Raw genomic sequence first — 24,583 nt, 5'->3', positions numbered from 1 at the left:
TCTTACATAATAACAATAAAACTATATATACAATAATATATATAATTTTATATACAAATAATGATGTGTTATCATATAATTATATATTATTTTATCTCTAATTTTAAATTACCTAATCACATGGTGACACGTTATATAACATCCCTCCTTAGAAGTGTTGCCTTTCAGAGAAAAAAATATTATGAATTAATATTTGGAGCGATTATTTTAAAACAAATTTTAAAATGAACTCGTCGCTAAAAGTGTTCTGAAATTATTCTGAGAAAATTAAAAATCTAGAAGCGAACAAAAGATATATAACTCTCATATGAAAACTTATCTAAAAACATATGAGATAATGGAGTAATCATATACATGCCCCTAGATACAACTATATAACTATCTAAATAGGGCTAAAAATCAACAATATCATATGTATGTAACAAAAACTATAGGTAACAACCTCTGTCATAAACAAAATCATACACATAGATTTTCCAAATGACAAAACAATATTTATCAACTTCAAAATCATCATTTATAACATAGAGACAAGGAACAAAAAACATAAAACATGAAATATACCTAAAATAATTTCACTTATCTTATTTTAAGTTAGTCTTTGTCAAATTGACTCCCTCTTCTTTGTATTACTTTTTTTATCACTAAAACCACCTTAAATCAATACCAAAACACATTAACATATTCATATAACATGCATTCAATATATATAAACATAATTAAAAGAAAAAAATGAGATCTTTTGGTTACCAAAGCTTCCAAAGTGCTTCCTCTTTTTTCTTTCCTTACTTTGTCTTTCAAATCCTCCATTTTTTTTCAAAAAACAAAGAAAATAGCATAAAGAAGGCTGAGCTTTTGGAATGGACGAGAGAAGATGATGGAAAAAGACATAAAGTCTCTTTTTTTATCTTTTCTCTCTTGATATATATATATATATATATATATATATATATATATATATATATATATATATAAACACATACATGTAAATATATATATTTAAAACTAGAAAATATCTCAAAGTATGGTCAAAAGATAAAAATATCCTTAGAATATATCTGAGGGTATTACACGTTATTATTTGTGTATATAACACTACTTATATAATAAAGTGAGATTATTGTTTTTAATGATTTTTTTTAATCTCTATAAGCTTCATTTCATTATATATATTATGTGGTGGCTTTAAATTGCAATTTTTAGGCAGGTGGAGAATAAGGTATAGCTGATAGATTAATCATCACTAACGTCTTTAAGAGATACAATGGTGTCAATTACATAGAAATATAGTGGACTTTTTCTAGCTTTTATATTTTTATTTTTTTGAATAGCTCAATTTAAATGATAAATTTGAATTAGCTCAATTTTTTTGAATTACTGGATTTTTTTGTCAATCCGTCATCGTCCGAGAGCAAAGGGAAAGAGATAGGGAGCGGAGATAAGATTGGAGGGAGGTTGGAGATAATGAATCATCGTGAAGAGTCCTAAAGAGGAAATTGTCATTTTTCGAGTTTTGAGTAGAGAAAAAATTGAAAAATTTTTAAACTTAAAAAAAAAATTATAAAATTTTATTTTTTTAATAAATAACTATTATATTTTTAATTTTAATAAAAAATATTTTATAAATAAATATTTAGATCATTAAAAGTTAGAGGATAGTTAGTACATCAGGTTTTTGCTATTCTTTGAGTGGGAAGAAGTGTTTAGGCCTGTTACAAAATGATAAATTTCCAAAGCTTTTCTCTAATAAAAAATTCCTGCAGGCCCATAGAGTAACCAAGCCCAGTCACCACCGAATACACGCCAGCTTCCAAATAAACGAAAATTATAGCCTTATTTTATTTATTAATTAAATTCATTACCACTTTGATTTTCTTCTCTCCTTGATAAATAAAAAATACAAATCCATTACAATTTATATCCCATGATCATCAAATCATGAGATTAATCAATATAATTCAAATAATATTTAAAATTTATACAAATGATTATAATTTCGAACAAATTTTTTGTATTTTTCGAATAATAATTTGACAATTACCATTATAACATGAATAATGTTATATATTTTGACTTTTGATTATCTAATTAATTATTATTATTTTCTTTTATAATAAAAATTTTTATCTGAATTAAATTATCATAATGAGACTAAACCCATTATATAGAATAAAACAAATTCTAGATAATAACAAATTTTATAACTATTGAATTAAATAAATTAAAATTTTGATTTTAATATATTATTAAAGAAGATTTAAACTTATATTTTTTTATATATAAGATATTTTTTTTATTATTTAAGTTATCATTTAAGATATTTAATTTGTTATTTAATTAATATATTTTTATATAATTAAGTATTATTTTTTTAATTTAAAATTATTTAATTATAGATAATATATTTAAAAAACGAAAGCTATATATAGTTTTAATATAATATATAATAAAATTAAATAATAAAATTATGTATGTTTTAAGTATTCAGATTATATGGAAGAGAAAGCGACTAACCGTACGACGACCCGCAGAATCCGATCCGTAAACCTTCTTACTCTTTCCTAAGACCAAACAAACCCTAATCTAATTTGATCTTCTATGATCTTTTCTAATTTGTTCTTGTCAAGCTTCTCCATCGATTTATCTAATAATTTTTGCTCAATTTGAGCTTGAAAACGTTCGTTTTACCTTTCTCAGTCCATTTCGGTAATTCGAATTTTATTTATGTTAATTTCATGATTCCATCTGTTAATTATCTGGGTTTTCCTTTATTTATCAGTTTTATGTTTATATTTCCTGTTGAAGTTCCATTACATGCATGTTAGTTTGAATTTGTTCTCTTATAGGGTTTTCGTTTCATAATTCAGGAATCTGATTGTGTCGTTAGAAAAAAGTGGAAATTTTTATGCATTTTAGGAGTTGTATTTTTGGGTTTCTTCTGTGTATTAATAGTTGTATTGCTTTTGTAAAGTATTATTAGTGTTTTCTTCTGTTTGGGTTTGAGAATGAAAAGTTTTTACTTTTATCTGGTGATTAAAGCAGCAATATTCCATAATTAGATGTGTACTTTAGCTAAAACTTTTAAATTTTGGATTTGGTAGCTGTTCATTTCGTTAGCTTTGCACCAGTTACATTTAAGATGTTATTTTAGTTATTTTATATGAAGAGATAGGGATGAAACATGGCAATTGTAATATGAATAATGGTGTATTGCCATTGTAGGATGATTTGAGGATTTATTGAGAAGTGGTGAAATAGTCATGGGCAGCAGTGAGGTGGATAAGCAAGCTAAAGAAAAGGAAGCAAAGACACCGCCCACTGCTACCACACAGGTCTACTGCATTTTTTTTTGTGTGTTTGAGTGCATTGTTGTTGCCTTAAGTTCCTAATTGTTCACACGTGTTTCTTTCCTGTGTATTGATGTTTATTTATCATGGTTTCAGGAGCCGACTGCAACTACTAGTGCTGGCACTGTGAATCCAGACTGGTCCGGATTTCAGGTTCGATAGGAAGATCTTGGACTTCAGTATTTCTGTTTCACTTCAAGTCTTTGTTTAATTGTAATCTGGTGTGGTTGCATCTTTATCAACAGGCATATTCTCCTATACCTCCTCATGGATTTTTGGCGTCAAGTCCCCAAGCTCATCCATACATGTGGGGGGTTCAGGTATATATATATGTATTTTGTATTATCTTTAGGTTCAGTTTATGATGATAATTGAGCTTCAGCTAATGTATTATGATAGTGCAATGGGTATGTAGTTTACTTTAAAGAGTAACATTTGAGGTTTATTGTGCAGTTCTTTGAGGTTTAGTGTGCAGTTCTTTGAGTTTTATTTTAGATGATCTCTTAAAGATCTTTTTGTGTGTTGATGCCGACATCAACTTGGTGAAGGGAACAAGTGAATTGCCGGCACCTGTCTAACTATGTCATTGGGGTGGAGGGGATAGGAATTATCCGCAATGATGATAAACAACCTTAAAATTTTCTGTTTTTTTTTTAATTATATTTGTTTATGTTGTAGCATCTTATTCCTCCCTATGCTACCCCACCACATCCATATGTTGCAATGTATCCCCATGGCGGCATATATGCCCATCCATCCATTCCTCCGGTAATTTCTTCCCATAATGCTTTAGTTTCAGATTCCAGATCATCATTTGTCATTGGGTGTTTATATTTTTATTCGCTACCTTATATTACATATTTGGGTCTCATGCAGGGATCTTATCCTTTTAGTCCTTTTGCAATGCCTTCCCCAAATGGGATCATTGAAGCATCTGTGAGTTTCCTTTTTCTGTTCTATTACCCAAAAGGCATATTTTTGTTGTATGCCTGCTTTAAAACTAATTTATAGGATTCTATGTAGGGAAATACTCCAGGAAGCATGGAAGCAGATGGTAAACCATCTGATGTGAAGGAAAAGTTGCCCGTTAAAAGATCAAAAGGAAGTTTGGGTAGTTTGAATTTGATCTCTGGGAAGAATAATGAACTTGGTAAAACATCAGGAGCATCTGCTAATGGAGCCTATTCTAAAAGGTATTATTGTATATGTAGCAGTACTTGTATAGATGTGATATGTATTGTTGGTTGGTTAATGCCTAATGTGTATTAGGTCTTGAGGACTTAACCTCTGCATCTGGTTTGTGGTATTACTGAATGCATTTATCTATTCTTATGAATTGTGTTGAAGACTGAAGAGGGAGAAAGGTTTTGTTGAAACATCTGTTTCTAGAAGAGTTTAATATCTGTGTATTGAATCTCATTCCTTTGTCATTCTTTATTGCTTTGCCAGTCATGATGCATAACAAATTCTAGAAATTTGTAAAAGTTCATTTTGTTTTCTTATTGTGCAAGATCTATTACTTATAACTTAATACTACTAGCAACTCATCGCCACTGTGTCATCTTGTTACTTGGTAATTATCTGACATTGGAATAATTCTGGATATATAGTGGAGGGAGTGCAAGTGAAGGTACAAGTGAAGGAAGTGATGCCAATTCTCAAAATGTAAGTGTACTTTGATTCAATTAGTTCATTGTTTCTGTTTTTTATTGGTTTAGTCAGGTTGGAACCAAGCTTTTGACATCCATCCACCACTTGATAAATTGCATATTATTATGAGTTTATGGCTCCCATCAATTATTAGTCAAGCACATTGGTGACGTTAAGATTTTGGGTAGCAGTTGATCCAGTTAAGGAGGCATTTCTGTGAACATTCAAATTTCAAATGTAGGCAAAATATAACTCAGTACTAGATAAATGCTTGTGCATTAAAAACTAAATTTATTCACACTTCGGTTATACCAATTACTGAAATGGGAAAACTTATTTCATTCACACTACAGTTATACCACATACTGAAATGGAAAAGCGCAATGGCATTGCTAATTTGTGACATTATCAGATCATGTGTACTTCTGGCCAGCTGCTTTGCAACTCAAATATAATTATGAGCTGGTGCTTTGGATTGTTTGCATTTGATTTATAACTTCAAAACATTTTTGAAGTTAGATCTTTGACATCTTTTATCCACGTAGTCTTTGAAGACAAAAGTTATTGAATTTAATACCAAAATGTTTTGGATGCTCTTTTATGAAGAAACTGACATAAGTTTTGGAATTGTGTCCTGGCTTTAGAAACTCATCCTGTCTTTGACATTGAATAATATTTAGTACTTGTGTCATTGCTGATAGAGGTTATAAGCAAGAGTTAATGTTTCTACATGTGAAAGCTTCATGAATTGTTCGTAAAACAGTTTTACAAAAAATGTGTGATATTAGAATTTGGCTCAAATCTTCATAAAAAAAATAGCTTGAAAAAGGGATAAGGGAGAGAAGAATTTTAGGATTGTATCTCATGGCTTGAGGTATAAGAACGTAGGATTATGACCTTTCTGTATGCAAAATGTTACAATGAAGCTCTGGGTGTTGAGGGGTTTTAGGGCTGCTTCAGTTTGAGGGACAGCCTAAAGTGTTCTTACTGAAAGCTTTCTAATATATGCTGATGCTAGAGGTAGCCATTTATCAGTTCTTATGCCTGTCATCATCTTGTGACCACCTTTTTCCACACAGTTGTCACATTCCTCTTTTCTGGGTAGAGAATGCCATTTTATATAAAATACCATTGGTTTTTGTAGGGCTCACAGATGAAGTCAGGGTGCAGGCAAGACTCTGTGGAAGGTTAAACAATCGTATCATTCTTTCTTTATTTAATCTCTGGTGTTTATATCTATTTATCAATGAAAAAACTTGGTACTGTCTCTTTTTCAGGTGAAGCATCTCAGAATGGAAATTCTGTTAATGGTTCTCAAAATGGAGGACCAAATACACCTTATCCAATGGTGAATCAAACAATGGCCATGATGCCAATTTCAGCTGCTGCTGCTCCTGGAACTGTTCCTGGACCTACAACAAACTTAAATATTGGCATGGATTACTGGGGTGCTGCAGCTTCATCCAATATGTCTGCGATACGAGGCAAGGTTCCTTCTACTCCTGTTGCTGGAGGAATAGTTACTGCTGGGTCACGGGACAATGTTCAGTCACAGCTTTGGTTACAGGTCAATACAGTTGTTTTTCATTTTAAATTAATCTGCTTTATTGTCATTGTTTATTATTTATCTTCTGATTGTTGTTCATGTCTTCTGTTGAGTTAACTTTGTAAGAAGAAAGTTTGTTACTGTAATATGAAAAATTCAGAATATTGAGTGTTTTTGTCAGACATTTGAATTTCGTGCAAAATTGATATTAAATGTTTTATATCACCTCTTTCTGTTATTGTTCCTTATAATGTCCAAAAGTAGGGGCTGACTAGTAAAGCAGTGAACACTTTTATATTTGGTGGGTATCAAGTAAGATTAAATTGTGGTCCAATTATTTATGTTCATGCACAAAATCAATCCCAAAATTTTATGGATGTTATAAGTCACTGGTTTTTAGATCTTGTAATTCATAAACTAACATAACTCGGTTTCATCTGTCAAGTCATTTTTTATTAGAATTAACTCATTTGAGTAGTTTTCAACTATCTTTACATTTCAACTTTCTCCAAGTTGTTGAGTGATTTATCTATGTTATCACCTCTTATATTTAATTGTTATGAACTTTCATTCAAAATGTTGTTCCTATTGGAATTACAGTTCTGGATTGTGTTCTCTCTCCCTCTCATTATCCTCCCTGCTTGCAGCTTGATTTCTGTTAGGTTTCTGTATCTTATCAAAATGTCAGGGTTCAGATAAGAGCTAAAAAGAATGAAAATATATATATATTTTACACATGTATTTATTTATTTTAATTTGATTTTCATATTGGCATAACTTGTGTCTTTTGGATTTAGGATGATCGAGAGCTTAAAAGACAAAGAAGGAAGCAATCCAACAGAGAGTCTGCGCGGCGGTCCCGGTTACGTAAGCAGGTAATTATGTGTCCTTGGACTTGCTTGATATCTGTACCAATTTGTGGCTCTTTGACTCAAATACCACATATAAACTTTGAGTCAGGCGGAATGTGATGAGCTGGCATTGCGTGCTGAAGCTTTGAAAGAGGAAAATGCCAATCTAAAATCAGAAGTGAATCAAATCAGGAGCAAGTATGAGCAACTTCTTGCAGAGAATGCGACTCTCAAGGTAATGTGTGATCATGATCTATGATGTCTGTTTTCCTCAATCATCACCTTGTTCTCTTCCTGCACTGCAAACCTAAATACACTAATTGGTTAATATGCAGTGCAAAGAGTCCATGGATGTTAAATGGAATGATAGAACTTTAGCCCTGTTTCGTGATGATTTTGTCACCATGTTTTTCACCTCAGAGAACTTTGTAATAAGTTGGTTAAGATGAATAAGTATAGGAAGAGTGTATAGTTACAATTCAATTCAGTTGGAATACAAGAAACTCAAGAACTGCAAAGTTTTGGCTTGCATATAATATGTTTTATAAGTTATTAAATTGTGGGTAATTATACAGGAGCGACTGGGGGAAGTTCCCGGGCAGGAAGATCTAAGGTCAGGTAGGAATGACCAACATTTGAGCAATGATACACAACAAACAGGACAGGTTGAGTTGGCACAGAGTGGTCACTAGGACTGTGGCTGGCTCGCCTTGCTGCCGCTTTCCAAGATCATGACCTAACCACTTAGCAACAGAAAGTTGTTGTTTTGCATAGAATGTAGCTTAAATTTTATCAAAGCTGACCCTTTTTTTGGATAGTTGTAGCCTTGTAGGATGTGGTGTTTCTCTCATAGCATCCCTTATTCCCAGTTGAGCCTCTCTTTACAAAATGAAGGCCTGGGATGATATGTGGAGTTTGAAATTCTCGCATTACCCCCTCTGTTTAAAAAGAGGGTGGTAGTAGCAAGCAAGATTTCTAAGTGTGATTGGTCTGTAATGAAAATATGAATACGAATGGTTGATGATGAATTTGTGACTCGAAAGGATTGAACCAAAGTTTAAACAATGTTGTACCTGTTCTGCATCTTGTTTTCCCCATTTCTTAATGTGATAAATGTAATAACTCCAATAATTCCTGGGATGATGTATCTCGCTTTTACTTCTGTATTTTCAGTTGATAATTCAAGTTGACAAAATGCTCCTCTGAAACTTTATCATAAGCCTGATGGCAGAATAATGGAATAGCATATGTACCAATGTAACGTTTCTCTTCCAAAGGGAGAGGAGTATTTTTCATAGAACTACTTTTATATGTGTATTTATATGATTTGATGTTATTTTATTTTTAATTTAAAATTATTTAATTATATAATGATATATAATTTATATATCTAAAACGGACACAAATAATTTTATTGATCGATCAACCAAACAGAAATCAGATGCACAGATAGTGGGTTATTTATATTATAAAAACGAAGTCTCACTAGAAACGACGACGCAAAGTAGGCAAATCTATAAATATTCACGAAACTGCAGAAATATCCAAAGCCAACCATACAAATCAAGAGAAAAAGTAGTAACAGCCGGTGGCTGAAGTTGAAGAAGAAGAAGAATGAAATTAACAGGATTACAGGTCAGCGAGGTTTTGATTTTGAGTCCTTGTACTTCAAGGACTTCTCGCTCTTTCAGAACCTTCCATTCACTCTCCTTCTCTGGTTCTTCTCCTTGCTTTCTCAAAGTAAGCTTAAGCTTAAGCTTCTTACTAATTGCGATTTTTTGTAACGTCTTTTTTCCTTTATTATTTTTTTAATTTTTGGTTCTGAATTCTGTTTTAGAGATGTTCTTCGTTCTGGATTCCGAAGCTTGGAAATGGAGCGGATAAGTGCCGAGGAAGAGGCTTAACTGTGAGAGCAGCGTCGGAGTATTCGAGTGGTGATTTGGTGCCAATTGCTCCTCTTCGCTTTGAATCTCCTGTCGGCCAGCTTTTGGCGCAGATATTGCAGACGCATCCGCATTTACTTCCTGCTGCTATAGATCAGCAGCTCGGCAACCTTCTAACTGACAAAGGTATTCAGAGACAAGATGCTTCTTCCAAAGATCTTCTCTACAAGTGAGTTCAATATCAATCCTTTTATTTAAGCATTCTGTTTGCTTTTATGTGAATGTTTGTGTATCAGGAGCATGAAGTATTTTCGCAACATTACTTACGAATATGATGTCACTTGCATGATTCCTTTGGCTTCTGCCTTGTAAAGCTAATAATTCCAAGTAAAGAATGCACATCGGAGACAATTTGATAGTCACGCCGTGCAGTTAGACTAAGGCTTAATTGAATTGATTTCCATTGGCGTGGTGGATTGTGTTGACATTGAGACAAGAATACCAGATTATCTTTGCATAGAGAGGTTTGCTATGACTTTTCTCATGTTGTGCGGTGTGGTGGAAATGAAATTTTTTTGGTGTGGGGCGGGGGGGGGGGGGGGGGGGTGTGGTGTGTGTGTGGTGGGTTTAGTAGTTGGTACCACGAATTCATCTAGAACCTTGAAGAATTCAACATACATTTTTTTAAGTCCTTAAACATGTTTTTTGTTTACCAAAGTCTGATTTCTAGTTTATTAAAGTAAATTGTCTACGGTAGGTATCATTTTAGATACATGTAAAGAATTGGTTTCCTTCCCAAGTTACAGAAATTCGGAAACTTATAGCTGGTTTCTGTGAGTTGGACAAAAACCTGCAATCCTCTCACCCTAAAAGAAAGGTTTCTCATGTTTCTGACCATTGTATTCCATAAGAGACATTCTTAGTTTGAATGCATCAGATCTGTAAAATACCACAGTCTTCCTCAATTATAGAGAAAATACGCAAGTGGATCATGTGACCTTGAAACTTTTGGGATAAATTATAAAGAAATGACTAAATTTATATATATATATATATATATATATATATATATATATATATATATATATATATATATATATATATATATATATATATCTACTCTCTAATGCAGTGCACATTAAGGTTAGCTTCAATGCACCGGTTAATTGTTTCCATGACCTTGACTAGGAGACCTAAACCCCCTTAACAAAGACTCCATCAATTGTAACAGAATTGATGTTCGATGGTAAGACAGAAAATATGGGAAGAGGAAGAAATTGAGAGAAGAGGAAAATATATCGAGGGGAAACTAGAAAAATATGAACCAACATTAACTGAAAGGGATTGCGAAAGGTTTATATGAGATGCAATAATGTTGGAATGAGACAGAAATGAAAAAGTACCAGCTTATGCTGAATAAGAACCTTCCATGAAGTAGATGATATTGTATTCTGCTGAAAGGCCATATATAAGACTTAAGAGTGCCTTTGCTTTCAGTTTTACCCAAGGATTTTAGATTGTGCTTCATTTTGATGTGCTCTTAGGGGTTTGATTTGGACTTATCAGCTTAATTCTTTTCTACTTTAAATTTCTAAATGTTTTGGTTAACATTGCTTAATAGCGATTTTAATAGAAGCCTTGGTTTGTAGAAGAATAGCTGAAGTCAGAGAGAAGGAAAGACGGAATACATTGGAGGAGATAATATACTGCTTGATTGTGCAGAAATTTATTGAAAATGACATTTCAATGATTCCTAAAATAACAGCAACCGCTGGTCCTGTTGGGCGAGTGGATTTTTGGCCAAACCAAGAACAAAAACTAGAATCTGTTCATTCTCCTGAAGCTTTTGAGATGATACAGAGCCACTTGTCTCTAGTACTTGGGGAGCGAACGGTTGGTCCCCTTGATACTATTGTTGAGATTAGTAAAATCAAACTAGGAAAGTTGTATGCAGCTTCTATAATGTATGGATACTTCCTCAGAAGAGTTGATCAACGATTTCAACTTGAGAGAACTATGAATACATTTCCTGAAGGATTCAAGGAAAACAGGGCAAGATATGAAAATCCATCTCCAGAGAACCGGCTCTGGGAACCAGATTCCTTGATCAGAATCGAGCCTGACAATGATGGTAATGGTGATGTTGTTGGTTTCATGGATGGCAGTGACAGCAAATCATATAGGCTCAGATCCTACGTAATGCATTTGGATGCAGAGACACTTCAAAGATATGCAACTATAAGGTCTAAGGAAGCTATTTCACTGATCGAAAAGCAAACACGAGCCCTGCTAGGGAGACCCAATGTCAGAATTCTCGAAGACGGTTCTATCGACACCTCTAATGATGAAGTGGTAGCACTCACGTTTTCTGGATTAGCTATGCTAGTGTTGGAGGCAGTAGCATTTGGATCTTCCCTGTGGGATGCAGAAACATACGTTGAAACAAAATACCCGTTCGTTAAAGGCTAACGACAATATATTTTCATGAGTTTTTTCGATTATCGATATCTTCACAGCTCTGTAGATTGTAAAGTAAATATTAGTGCAAAAATTAGTACTCGTATAGTTGGTGCACGTAGTATTATTCTTATCTCCTTACAGCCTTTTGCCAAACCACCTTTACGTCACTACCGTACATTTAGCTGTAGTTGACCCTGCAATTTAAAGAGTTCAAAGTCATATTTTAAAGAAAAAAATTCCCTCATATAAACACTTTGCCCGGGTGCTTGTTAAGGCATGTAAGTATTCAAGAATCATGAATCTGAATATCAGCTTTGCGTATAATAGCAGCTTATATTTTCGTCAAAAGTATCCAAAATCAATGAGAATATGACTAGGATTATACTTTGAGTGCCTGCATGTTTGTATTTATTTGAGAATTTTCATACGTATGATATAATCTAGAATTCTCAACTTTGCTTTGTGCACCCAATCTAGGGCCGAGGTTTTAATTTATAAGTATCATTATATGCACAAATAATTATATGTTAGTATATAATTGAATATTGTTTGATCTCTAATTCAAAACTATTAAATTATATTATGATATGTCATTTTAGTCCAACGAAAATGGCCACTAACATATGAAGATCAAGGGAAAAAAAGTTGGTAAAAAGGCTGATTGCCAGTCAAAATAGAAATAGACATCAGAAACAAAAAAAAAAAATCTTACAGAGAAGAAGATGACTTTTTAAAATTTAGGTGAAGAGGATTTGTTAGTTTTTTAAACTAAAAGAAAAATGAGATAAAATTTTAATTTTTTAATTTTTTTGTGAAATGATGATTTTATCCTTAACTTTAATAAAAAAATTAAAAAAAATTATAAGTATGTGGATTTTTATAACCCAATGGATGAAAACGGGATTGAAACAAACTTTGGGTGGGACTAAATCTTTTGGCTATAATAAATTTTTAAAAAATCAAGAACATTAATATTTATTTTTAATTACAAAATATAGATTATTGGATAAGACATGAAGGACTTTAGTCACGTAACTAGAGGAAGAATGATGGAAATTAGAGAAAGCAAACAAGGGGTCATGACAACGCTACAAACGCCGCCGTTTTTCTCGGACGCGGTCTCTCGGCTCAGAGGGAGGAAAATTTCCCTTATTTTCCAAACCGTGTATTCATATCTTAAAATGCCCTTACATTTTCTACATAATTACGTAACGTGTTAGTGCAGGCTTCTCTCTAATCTTTTCACACTAATTGTCTCTTGTACAATTATACCCTCAAAGTGCCACTTATATTACTATTACGCCCACTTAATCACAATTTTTTGGGAGATCAATTATTTCCCATTTTCACTCTGAATAATACTAAAACCACGAATTCCCAATCTTAAAATCGGAAAAAAAAAATTCTTAAAATTCATTCAGTTTTTTCTAGCATCTTTTACTGTAAAAAGATATTAAAATAATTTTTATTTGATTTTAAATATTAATTATACCATATTTCTCAAGAAAAATAACCTTATCCCAAATTATTTGGTCTTTTTCATTCCTAATCATGACAACCCAAATTTGTAAAATTTTGTCAGATAGTGTTTGGTCAACTTCTTAAATAATATTCAAACCAAAATTTCATAATTTTAAATATTTTGAAAATAAATTAAAAAAATTAAAATATATTTTTATATTTGTAGAATTCCTAATAATTATCTCTGGATTATGTGGTGGACAACATAATGATGTCATTGAAAACAATTTATGGCACATTCATATTCTGACATGTAGTGTTGAGCTTATAAGTTGAATATCTTATTAATGTTGTGATAGGTTATACTATATATCAATCAAATTTTGATATCTTTTATCGTCTTGATGATAAAATATCATCTTTTATGTTTAAATGATTATCTGAACAATAAAAAACAACACTTCATCTAAATCTAGATGATCTAGATGTTTCATTCGATGTCAGCATCCTTCATCGAAAAAGATCGATATACGATTCTAGGAAAAAATCAATAAACGTTTTTCATATTTTGTCATAAAAGATCGGTTAGTAGCTATCAGAGATTAAACTTGAAATTTTTGGAGGGGGGAGGGGGGGAGAGAGAGGGAGGGAAAGTGAATTTTTAAAGTTTAATTATAAGAAAAAATTATGAGTTTTATAAACTCAGAAAAAATAAATAAATTTTTAAGATTAAGTAAATATAATTATAGTGGTTGCTCAATAAATATAATTATTTATATTAAAATGCTCGATACGTCTAATATTTTAGTTTTTAAATTAAAAAGGTAAAAAATTATTAAATCCAAAAAAAATTTAATCTACCCATTTTTGTATTATGATTTAAATAATCTAAAGATATAATTATAATTTACAATTAATTATTTACCTAAATTATCCTAAACATATCAGAATTACTATGTAATATAATATTATTTTTTAAATAAGTTATACAAAAAATAAGATTATTTTTTGTCCTTACTTATTATTTTTATTATTTATAGAGAAAAGATTCTCAATTAATTATACTCTTAAATACAATTAATCCCCCCTAAAACGTTCTTAAAAAAACGACTAGTGGCAATGTGAGTAAATTTTATACTAAGAAAGGGCATCATCGTCCACACACAAGTCGCAGCAGCCAACTTCTGCTTTTCCCGTATAATTATCTTCTGTAGATCGCCTACAAATAAAGCAGAGAGTCTGAAAGATAGGTATGTATGTATATATATGTAAATTAAATCCGAAAAAATAAAAATAAAAATAAAAATGGCTTGGTCGTCATCAAATTGCTCTCTCCTTCTTGTAAATCTGTGTTGCTTCTTCTTCTTCTTCTTCAGTTTAATCTTCACAACTTCATCGGCTTTTAACCTTTCCACTATCTCTTTCGACGACGGTTACTCTCATCTCTTCGGCGAAGGCAATCTCGTTCGCTCTCCTGATGGCCGAAACGTTCGTCTCATCCTCAATCGTGCCTCCGGTAAAATCCAAACCGTATAAGTTTTAAATACAATCAATATTATTATATTTGTAAAATAATTTATTTTCTCTATGTTTCAGGCGCTGGTTTCATTTCATCAAAACTGTATAATCATGGATTCTTCAGCGCCATGATCAAGTTGCCTTCGTATTACACGGCCGGTATTTGTGTAGCCTTCTATGTAAGTAGAAGCGTTTCGCTTATCAATTTCTTTTTTCAATATTAAATTTGTTTTCCTTTTTCAATTTTCTTTGTTCTCTATCAGACGTCAAATGCCGATGTGTTTGACAAAACGCACGACGAATTAGACTTTGAATTCTTGGGTAACGTTGCTGGGAAGCCATGGAGATTTCAAACTAATTTTTACGGTAACGGTAGCACTCACCGTGGCAGAGAAGAAAGATACCGGCTCTGGTTTGATCCCAGCAAAGAGTATCATCGTTATAGCATTCTTTGGACAGCCAATAATATTATGTACGTCAATATATTAATTTAATTTTCAACAATATCAAATATAACCTATAGTTTTCATATTTAAAAAATATATATAAAAACCTTATTATATATAGTATATTTTGGCCACACAATGGAGAAAATTAAGTATAGGCTGGCGTTGCGTGTGGGATTGATGTTGATTCAATTAGTGGATGTGAAAGATTACTTAATAATTAAACACAAAATTGATTAAGTTTAGGCTGCAATGTAGGCCATTTTGTTTTCTTCTTTTGGTAAGATAAAAAAATAATTGGTGGGAATAATACGTAGTCGTTTTATGTCAGCTGCCTAACTAAGTAGACTCTTCTTCATTTGAATTGTGATAGATTTTATGTCGACGACGTTCCGATAAGGGAAGTTGTTCGGAGTCCAGCGATGGGCGGTGAGTTCCCATCGAAGCCGATGTCTCTGTATGCCACAATTTGGGACGCCTCAAGTTGGGCAACTTCCGGTGGAAGATACAAAGTAAACTACAAATATGGTCCGTTTACTGCAGAGTTTAAAGAACTGGTTCTAGAAGGTTGTCCGGTTGACCCGATTGAAGAATTCCCTTTCAAAGATTGTAGTAAGACGGACACTCAGCTGGCCGCCAAAGAGTACGCTGCCATCTCGCCAAAAAGCCGACGGACCATGCGGTGGTTTCGGGAAAAATATATGTACTATTCGTATTGCTATGATACGTTAAGGTATCCTACAATGTTACCGGAATGTGTGATTGTTCCTTCAGAACGACAACGTTTTAATTATACCGGGAGATTGATGTTTGGAGGAAGTCATAAGAGTCGAAAACATAAACGCAGTCGTCGCTCGGAATTCGCCATGGTTATGAGCACCACCAAGAATCCGGATGTGTAATTTTTGTATTTATAAATTAATTAAATTATGTTATGGTTTTAATTTATTTTTTTAATTAGAAGAAGCCGGTGTAGTTTGCTTGCTCTTGGTTGTATTTGAAAGGTAGAAAAATAAATATAGAGAAGGAATGGTCAAGTTTGGTTGGATTTTGACTGGACTTGTTTGTATTGCTGGTTCTGAATTGAGATTTGAGATTCTTCATATAATTTTTTATTTCTTTAGAAAAATTGATTAAAGGCAAATTGTTTATGAATATATTGGGTTGAGATGAGGGCGATGGGTGTATTGGTGTGTTTGGTACTTGGGTGATCAATTGAGGAAAGTGCAAACCATATGTTCCCACCCAAGATTTGATTTTAAAACATTGTTTCGCGTTTTGATGGCATAAAAAATACTTTCTCATGTAAAATCAAATAATTAGTAAGGGCAAAACAGTAATTCATCATCTATACATTTTGAAGAAATCTAAATAAATTATCTTTTTACTAATCAAACATTAACAATTTAAAAATGATAGTTTAACTCTTTTTACAAGTTTAAAAACTTATAAGTCTAAAAAACTTTAGTTGCCAATAATTGGAGTCATATCATTATTATTGATCAATTCATATTATGAAAGCTTTTGAGAACGTCAAGGTCATGTGATAGAGGCTAGGGAAAGATTAAGCCACTTCATGGAAGTAGATCGAGAGGGTGGTGCCGTTGGGTTTTTTCGAATATAGATGAATAGCCAATGATAAATTCAATGTTGAATGGAGTCAACAAAGGAGAGATCAACATATAAGATGGGTAGTCAGAGGTTTTGGTGAATGCAATATGTATTGGGAAGATAATATTGGTATGAGAATGAGTTATAAATGGCGAGATCAATGTTAAAAATAACTATGAAAGTTAAACCGATATTGAAGATGGATCGTTCGAAGAGAAAATTATAGTTAAGGTTTTGTGGATTCATTGGAAGAAGAGAGTCTAAAAGAAGAGGTGCAGGAAAAGATTTTAATATAAATTTGCTATATAAGAAATTTTTTTTAATTTTTATTAATTAAAAAAGATATAATAATTTCAAAAATTAAAATTATTAAAAATAATGTGAGTGATAATTTAACTTTTTAAAACAGTCAGGCGAAAAAGGGATGATCCCACTCTAGGTGGAAAAATGCTTTGGGCCATAGCGTTGGGAAAATTAATAAAGTTGAAATTTGGAAATGACGTTAATTGGTGGGTATTAATGAAAGCTATCCAATAATCATTCCAATTTGGCAAGAAAGGAATTATGAGATTGTGGAAATTTCTTTTATCTATTACAAATTTGGGGATTTCCCTTTCTTTTTTTTTTTTTAAATTGGAAATTTGGGGATTTCATAAAATAAATATCAATTATAAATTAAATGCAGATAATCATATCAAAATTTTTCAACAAAACATACATGTCAATTTTTGATTTACTTACAACAAATCAAAATTTTCATTCTAAGTACCTGAAAAAAAAAATTACAATTTTATTTTATTGAACTCACAATTATCATTGACAAAATCCAATTGCAACAATTAAGTGGGAGGTTAATCAGTCATAATCAATCATTAATTCATGATAGGAAAAACAAAACTTATGATTAAATATCAATAATGAGGCTTGTGCTTATCTTAAGCTGACTACGACCTTTTGTATAACCTAAAAAGGTCCTACCGGGAGTCGAACCCAGGTCGCTGGATTCAAAGTCCAGAGTGCTAACCACTACACCATAGAACCCATTTGGGTGGGTCTTCTGAAGACACATTTAAAATAATTAGAACTCCCCGAGGAAATCTTTTATTTATACTCTACGAAACATATGATTTCTATTTCTACTGAATTCATCACACAATTTGTATTAAAGAAGGAAAACCAATGTGTTATTATTCAATTTCTAAGCCATATATGTGTAAAAAAGAATGGATGTATCAATGTACATAAATTTCCCCTATAATAAACAATGGGAAAGCCAATGTGTCAAAACAGTATATCTATCCATTCTGAAATGGGGACTCAAGGGAACTGGAAAGATCCTCCTATGTCTGTACTTGTTGATGGGGGTTTAATGGCTACCCAAAGTAGAGATATAGAGATTGCTATAAGTCCTGACCAGACATAAACAACGGTGGGTGTTCTTCCTCGTCTTCCCATTAGTCCCTTTGCAAAGGGATAGAGATGAGCTAGGACCCAGAAGCTAAAGAACACACCTCCTAGCAAGTTGCTCCAGTGGGGATTGCTGCTGTATATTGTGCGTATAACTGCAACTGCAATGGCAATCAAGTTAACAAATATGATTGTGAGAGGGGGAATCATCAGGGATGTCCATTTGAAGATGTAGAGATCGGCAAAATCATCATCTGCATCGTCACCCACGGATTTTGATGTTAGAGTGAATGATATTTCAATGCCTGCAAGCACCTTCAGTAGTCCCTGGAGCACTGCAGCAAGATGGGCACTTGTGCCTCCAATTAACCAGAATTGCTCATTCCTCCACCATTCTTCTAGTTCAATTCCAGACCATTTGATCTCAAGCACGGCGAGGGCACAAAGGGTCAATGTGATGAGCAATAGGTACACAAGAAAGTTTACATTGAGAGACTGAACTATGAACTGTCCGGAAAATAGGGAAAGTGCAGGCAAGAAGCAGTAAACAATGAGGAAAATGGAGGTGAATGGGTAGATTCCAACATTTAGGTAGGCAATTCTTTGCAGAAGCTTCAACTTTGGGCCAGCCAGGATGGCATTGTTGCGGGAGAAGAATATCTCAACAGAGCCAGTAGCCCACCTGAGAACCTGATGAAGTCGATCAGTTAGATTTATCGGAGCAGTCCCTCGGAAAGCATCCCTCTTGGTCACACAATAGACAGATTTCCATCCCCGTTCATGCATCCGATACCCTGTGACAACATCCTCTGTCACAGAGCCATAAATCCACCCAACTGAATGTCCCCATTCAGTCTTGTCTTCATACCAGCAAGAAATGACATTGATTGCCTCTCCAATGGTTGCCGGCTCAAGAGGCTCGCGAGGCATGGTAAGAGCACCAGGTGGTCGACCATTCTTAATAGATGGATGATCAGCAAGGGGCTGGCCTTGAAATGCTGCCACTCGGATAGAATCAACAAACATACTAGAGTTTCCAAATCTCTTTGGAATAAGAGCAATGTTCATTTCCTCATCATCATATGTTCCCACTCCAAACCGGCTGTCTTCTGAAGAAACTTCACTGGCAGGAGTAGTTGCAACCTTCCTGAGACGGGGAAAGCAGCAACCACAGCAATCACTCTTTCCTATAGATGGTGGGGGGTCAAAGCCATAGATGGCAGTCCTTCGAAAGAGGCATCCCGTTCCAACATATACAGGACCCTGAATCCCATCAAGAGCTCGCATGTTGACATCAAAGAAAACAGTATTGTGATTGGCATAGCGATCAGATGGATCTATTCCTTCAAATCTTTGAGGAAACTGGATATAACAATAGCGATCACCTCCACTGTCCATCATATAGCACATACCTTCTCTTAAAGCTTGGGAATTGAATATGTAGTGATCACAATCAAGATTAAGAATGAAGGGGCCATTTGACATGATGGCTGATGCTCGAACGAGGGCATTCATAGCCCCAGCCTTTTTGTTATGATCATAACCAGGTCGTTTTTCACGGGAAACATAAACCAACATTGGAAGGCGAATGTCTACTTCACTTATATCCATGGAATTTCCATCACCAACAGAACCTGCTAATGGTTCGTCACTGGGAGGATCCAACATTACCTGCAGTTATAAACACATTATCATTTATCAAGCCAGTCATCATCTCTAAAGAGTTAACAAAGTTAACAAATTAGACATTGTAGAAAAAAAAATACCTGTATAATACTTGCATGATCACCCCTAGAGTGCTCTGGAGCAGGAATCGTCCATGTTCCAGGCCAATGGGTTTCATCATTCATCCAGGTAGCCTTTGGAATCTTCAGACTTTCAATGGTTTCATCACTATCATTCTCCCTCCACTTCTTCAAAGCCTTAATCTCATTCCTAGTATTGAAGGCATCGGAACGTCGCCGGATTGAATCAGAAAGGCCATTAATGCGAACCTTGAATTCATCATACTCACGTTTTACGCGCCTGCGATCTCTAACAAAATCCGGGCGTACTTTGTTCTTATAAGGATCTCTCTTTAGATTAAAATAAGATTCAGGGTTTCTTGGCTCAATATTATGTTTTCGACAAAAAGGAACCCACATACTAGCAAAACTAGCAGCCTCTGCCATGGCCTCAAAGGTTAGAAGGGCACCTCCATCATCAGAGACATAACAGGAGAGCTTCTCAACTGGATAATCAGCAGCCAAAATTGACAGGATGGTGTTTGCAGTGACCAGAGGTGGCTCCTTTTCTGGATCAGCAGTAGAAACAAAGACATCTACTCCAGGAAGATCAGATTTTCCTGATGGATTACCAGGACTTGGTGTTTCAAACTTGTCTTTCAAAACATCAAGGTCAGCAGCCCGATTAATGGGACGCAGCTTAGGGAGCTGATCAAGTAGCCAAGAGAAGGCAAACCAGATTTCACATATCACAGACATGCCCCATAGCCAGAGTGCATTTTCATTGGGATTGGTGATCCTCCATTCAATAAAGAATCCGAGAGCCACCATCCGAAGAATGATTAAGATCCTGAAAGAACATTTTCAACATAGTCAGCATGAGTACTTCAAACATACATTGAAGCTCAAGAATACATAAAACAATCCAGAAATTATAAATAAAGCATCAAGAACTCTCAAACAAATTAAAACATCATCCAAAGCATAGATAGAAGATGAACGAAAAAATTAACACGGAGAGTAGGAGGGAGAAAGCAAAAACTTATATCATACCGATATGGACTTAGAACTGCAGCTGATACACTCCATTTGCGCGAAAGTGGCTTCCATTGCTTATCATTGAAAAGTTTAGTATTGCCACCAACGCCTTCACCATCTCCATTTACATCCCCCTTGGGCCAGACAGCGTTTCCATACCCATAACTCCTCTTATTTTCATACAAAAAATCACTATAATCAAACTCATTGGTACCCTGGCTCCTTACCAACTGAGACTCAGTGGGTTTGACCACCGATAAACTCCTTTCCAAATTGAAAGCCTGCCTGTTACGGTTATCCACTGCCATCCCAGACAAATCCGGCTCAACATAAGCCTCTTTACATCCCGGACAAATCCCATTGCCATTTATCAAAGCATCCCTATAACAATCCTTACAAATCTTGAACCCGCATTCACATGGGATTATTTCTAAACCCTGTGAATCAATCATGGTCCTCATGTTGCAACCAGGTACAGCACAAAAGGACCCTTTAAAGCTAGTTTCACTTTCAATTACTTGTTCTTTCGAAAGGGCCCGTGTAGCGCGATTATGACCACCAGTAAACAAAGAGCCAGACAAGTACTGGTCTTCTCCTCTTCTATCGGAATTAGCATTTAATTTTTGTAAGGAGAACTCCATGGATACAGGCTGGTTATCCGGCGTTGGCGGTATGTGAACTTGGTAAGTAGCATATTCCGAATTGCTGATTTCAGTTTCAGAGTCGAGATCGTCTATGGAGGCGCTAAGATGATGAATTGTGGGAGTTCTTCTCGCCATTGCTTGTCTCCGTCTCTCTTCAGCCATCATAAAGATGGAAACTTGAGAAAATATAAGTAAACTGAAAATATAAAGACTTTGTCGTTCAGATAAATACAGAGATAGAAATGAAACAACTCTGACTCTCTCAAACTTAGAAGACTGTTTCTTCGAAGCTAAAACGATACACCCAACAATAAAATGATGAAGAAAAATACAAAAACGTATCAATTTGAACAAATCAACTAACCTCAAAACGACCAAGTCCAGTCTCTCAGTTAGTTCCAATCCTTAACCACTACAATTTTTTTTTACCAATAATATTATTCTAACAATGGAAGAACCAACAAGAAAGCGAAAGGGCTCTCAATAAAGACCTTAAGGCTGTGCTTGTTTGTAAAAGTAAAGAAGACGAATGAATGAATGAATGAATATACAGCTGGGTTTGAAATGAATTTGTTTGGGAAAGTGAATTCCAAAAGATGGAAAGTTCGAATCTTGCTTCGTTACGAGGAGATTTGAAACGGCAGCGCTCTGAAAAGAGGCCGGCTAAGCATGTCTAACTCGTTTAGTGTGGACTTCCAATTCAAGGAGCTTTTACGCGGTGTTTGGGTTTGTATCTGCTGCATTCAGAAGTAGTTCTCCTTATCTACAACCGGACGATTGTCGTGTTTACTGTTGTAAGACGCATATTTTTTTATTTATTTTCAATTGGGAAAAGAAGACTTATTTAATATTAAATAAATCAAAATTATATATAATTTTTTAATATTATTTTAAATAAACTAATCAGTTTGACCACTTATCAATTAATCTAATTTTGATTAGATTAAACTATTTTTTTATTGGATTAATACCCGATTCAATTCTAAAATTATTAGGATTAAATTAAAATTAAAATATCAATTTAAGTATTAAGAATACTTAAAAAAAATTCATTCCTGATATAATATATGACATAATTAATGATAATTACTGAGAAGGTAATTTTATTTTTTCAAATAATTAATGTTAGATTCCTGGAATTTAAAAATAAGAAATTGTGTATGTGCCTGCCGCCGACCTTCCATTTAGAAATATTAATGTATATTGTTGATTCAATTTTAAAAAAGAATTCAGTGTGAATGAGATTTTTCGTTATATATATATGGTGAAACATTTTGGGCACACGTGAGGGCTAAGCCTGAGATTGGAAGGCAGGGTTGACAGTATTTTACATGGAGTTGAACGGGGGCGGGTGGCGCCATCAGTTGGTATTGAGTAATGATTAGAAAAATAGAACATGGGGAATAAAGGACGGTGAGGAACATGATTGATAGCTGAAAATAAGCCCAAAAGGGCGGAAGGATTAGAAATGTTGTGGGACGTATGTAAGGGGAAGACCAAATTGCCCGGCCGCGGTTTGACAAAGTTTGATGATGAATGTATGTATGTTCACATGCTGTGGGCAGTCGCATTCAAATGGTGCCGTGATTGCTGGATTTACTTTCATCTGAATTGAATATGAAAAAAAAAATAAAGGCAGAGTTATGTCAAATAAAGCCTCCCCGCCCAGCAAAGCAAGCGACTGGTCAAACAAATAGCAAACGAGAACTAGTTCTACATCATGCTAGAAGGTAGACACGCTATCTGTTCAAGTATCAATTCACAATGTGGAAGAAATCCCTTTCACTAAAAAATAATGGCACCACGTCTGTTAACAAGCCCGGGTGAAGGCCGGCTCTCCGACTGATTGGAGACTATCGCCAGAGAAAGAGAACAAAAACCAAGTAAAGAAAATGAGACTAAATCTTAGTATATTTTATTATGTGATTGAATAATTTTAAATAAAAATAAAATAATATTTACTCATATGATGACACATGTAAATGTATTGTATAACTAAAATAATTACGTAAAATATTGTTTTTTATTTTTTTAATAAAAAAATAATTAAACATGGGAATGTCTGACCTTTATTAAAAGATAAATTCCTATCAACCAAATGCTAATGGTCCATTCTCTAAGATTTAAAAATTAATATTATAATTATTATTATATTATTACTGTAATTTCTAATTGAATAAAATAAAATATGGTTGATTTTTCAGATAATAACACATTATCCGCTAATCAATAATTAATTTCACCTAAAAGAAAGCAGTGATTGTTATAAATGCAACCTTAATTTAGGGAATGTGACACATTAACAATGTCTTAACAAAATGTCAAACCGTTTTTGGAGATTAATTAGTTGAAGATATAATTAATTACCTTCTTCATCATCTTACACCTATATTCATGTCATGTCACTCACCAACCATTGCTTGAAAAAGTCTTTAATTTAATTACAACTTAGGTTTATCATTTTATTTTTACATTTGTCCAATCATAATGAGTCTATGCTATATAATTATTTTCCCCACTTTATATATTTAATTAGGCCACATTACAAGTTTCCACCCAAGGTTTGATGAAATAACAAATTCCCACCCTTTAAATTTAAATTTGATTTTCTTGGAAATGATTTATTTTTCAATTAAAATTACAGAATTATCATTAATGCTTAGTATGAATGTTTAATTATTAATATATTTTTACTAGTTTTAAAATTTATTATGTTGACACTTAAATATATGAAAAGGCTGACTTTTGTTTAGTTATTTTAAGATATAATTGTCATTTTTTAGTCAATTAAAAATTTAAAAAAAAAACTAAACTTTTTCTAAATTTCTAAAATCCTATAAAAATTTCATTAACACCTTTACCATTTTTTAAAATCATTGTGCACTCCCAAACACCCACCATTTAAAGCAAAAAATATAGAAAATCTATACAAAATGACTTTATTGTTCTTTCATTTAACGAAAGTAAATGATGGTGAAGAATCTAATTTTTTAAAAT

The 24,583-nt window shown here is 33.5% G+C and overlaps 4 protein-coding genes and 1 non-coding gene across 7 annotated transcripts; 3 read left to right on the top strand and 2 right to left on the bottom strand.

Annotated features, from left to right (window-relative positions):
- Positions 1 to 2,454: 2,454 nt before the first annotated feature.
- On the top strand, positions 2,455 to 8,560 carry LOC123196414 (bZIP transcription factor 16-like). 2 transcript variants are annotated; one of them, XM_044610434.1, is made up of 13 exons: positions 2,455 to 2,541; positions 3,223 to 3,332; positions 3,444 to 3,500; positions 3,593 to 3,667; positions 4,026 to 4,115; positions 4,224 to 4,283; positions 4,371 to 4,540; positions 4,958 to 5,012; positions 6,142 to 6,184; positions 6,275 to 6,564; positions 7,341 to 7,418; positions 7,504 to 7,629; positions 7,970 to 8,560. In XM_044610434.1, exons 2-13 carry the CDS (start codon positions 3,261 to 3,263, stop codon positions 8,084 to 8,086), a joined length of 1,233 nt encoding a protein of 410 aa, XP_044466369.1. In that variant the 5' UTR covers positions 2,455 to 2,541; positions 3,223 to 3,260; the 3' UTR covers positions 8,087 to 8,560. The 2 variants fall into 2 exon arrangements, with proteins under 2 accessions (XP_044466369.1, XP_044466368.1); XM_044610433.1 differs by having other exon boundaries at positions 2,491 to 2,706.
- A 271-nt stretch (positions 8,561 to 8,831) lies between these two features.
- Positions 8,832 to 12,014, top strand: LOC123196415 (UV-B-induced protein At3g17800, chloroplastic-like). 2 transcript variants are annotated; one of them, XM_044610436.1, is made up of 3 exons: positions 8,832 to 9,134; positions 9,232 to 9,506; positions 10,930 to 12,014. In XM_044610436.1, the coding sequence occupies exons 1-3, from the start codon at positions 9,009 to 9,011 to the stop codon at positions 11,744 to 11,746; spliced, it is 1,218 nt and encodes a 405-aa protein (XP_044466371.1). In that variant the 5' UTR covers positions 8,832 to 9,008; the 3' UTR covers positions 11,747 to 12,014. The 2 variants fall into 2 exon arrangements, with proteins under 2 accessions (XP_044466371.1, XP_044466370.1); XM_044610435.1 differs by having other exon boundaries at positions 8,833 to 9,134; positions 10,927 to 12,014.
- A 2,418-nt stretch (positions 12,015 to 14,432) lies between these two features.
- Positions 14,433 to 16,210, top strand: LOC123196139 (probable xyloglucan endotransglucosylase/hydrolase protein 30). The gene is made up of 4 exons (XM_044610038.1): positions 14,433 to 14,714; positions 14,795 to 14,895; positions 14,980 to 15,188; positions 15,536 to 16,210. Exons 1-4 carry the CDS (start codon positions 14,504 to 14,506, stop codon positions 16,062 to 16,064), a joined length of 1,050 nt encoding a protein of 349 aa, XP_044465973.1. The 5' UTR covers positions 14,433 to 14,503; the 3' UTR covers positions 16,065 to 16,210.
- A 1,532-nt stretch (positions 16,211 to 17,742) lies between these two features.
- Positions 17,743 to 17,814, bottom strand: TRNAQ-UUG. Its single transcript has one exon. It is a non-coding gene; the product is annotated as a tRNA-Gln (tRNA).
- A 121-nt stretch (positions 17,815 to 17,935) lies between these two features.
- LOC123196138 (cellulose synthase-like protein D3) lies at positions 17,936 to 22,270 on the bottom strand. The gene is made up of 4 exons (XM_044610037.1): positions 21,951 to 22,270; positions 20,958 to 21,782; positions 19,947 to 20,754; positions 17,936 to 19,851 (listed from the first exon to the last, which is right to left on the bottom strand). Exons 2-4 carry the CDS (start codon positions 21,749 to 21,751, stop codon positions 18,091 to 18,093), a joined length of 3,363 nt encoding a protein of 1,120 aa, XP_044465972.1. The 5' UTR covers positions 21,752 to 21,782; positions 21,951 to 22,270; the 3' UTR covers positions 17,936 to 18,090.
- Between the last annotated feature and the right edge of the window lie 2,313 nt (positions 22,271 to 24,583).

Source organism: Mangifera indica, chromosome 14 (genome assembly GCF_011075055.1).
Source record: "Mangifera indica cultivar Alphonso chromosome 14, CATAS_Mindica_2.1, whole genome shotgun sequence".
NCBI lineage: Eukaryota > Viridiplantae > Streptophyta > Magnoliopsida > Sapindales > Anacardiaceae > Mangifera > Mangifera indica.
The sequence above is the reverse complement of the archived record's forward strand: the minus strand, read 5'-3'. Positions and strand labels throughout refer to the sequence as shown.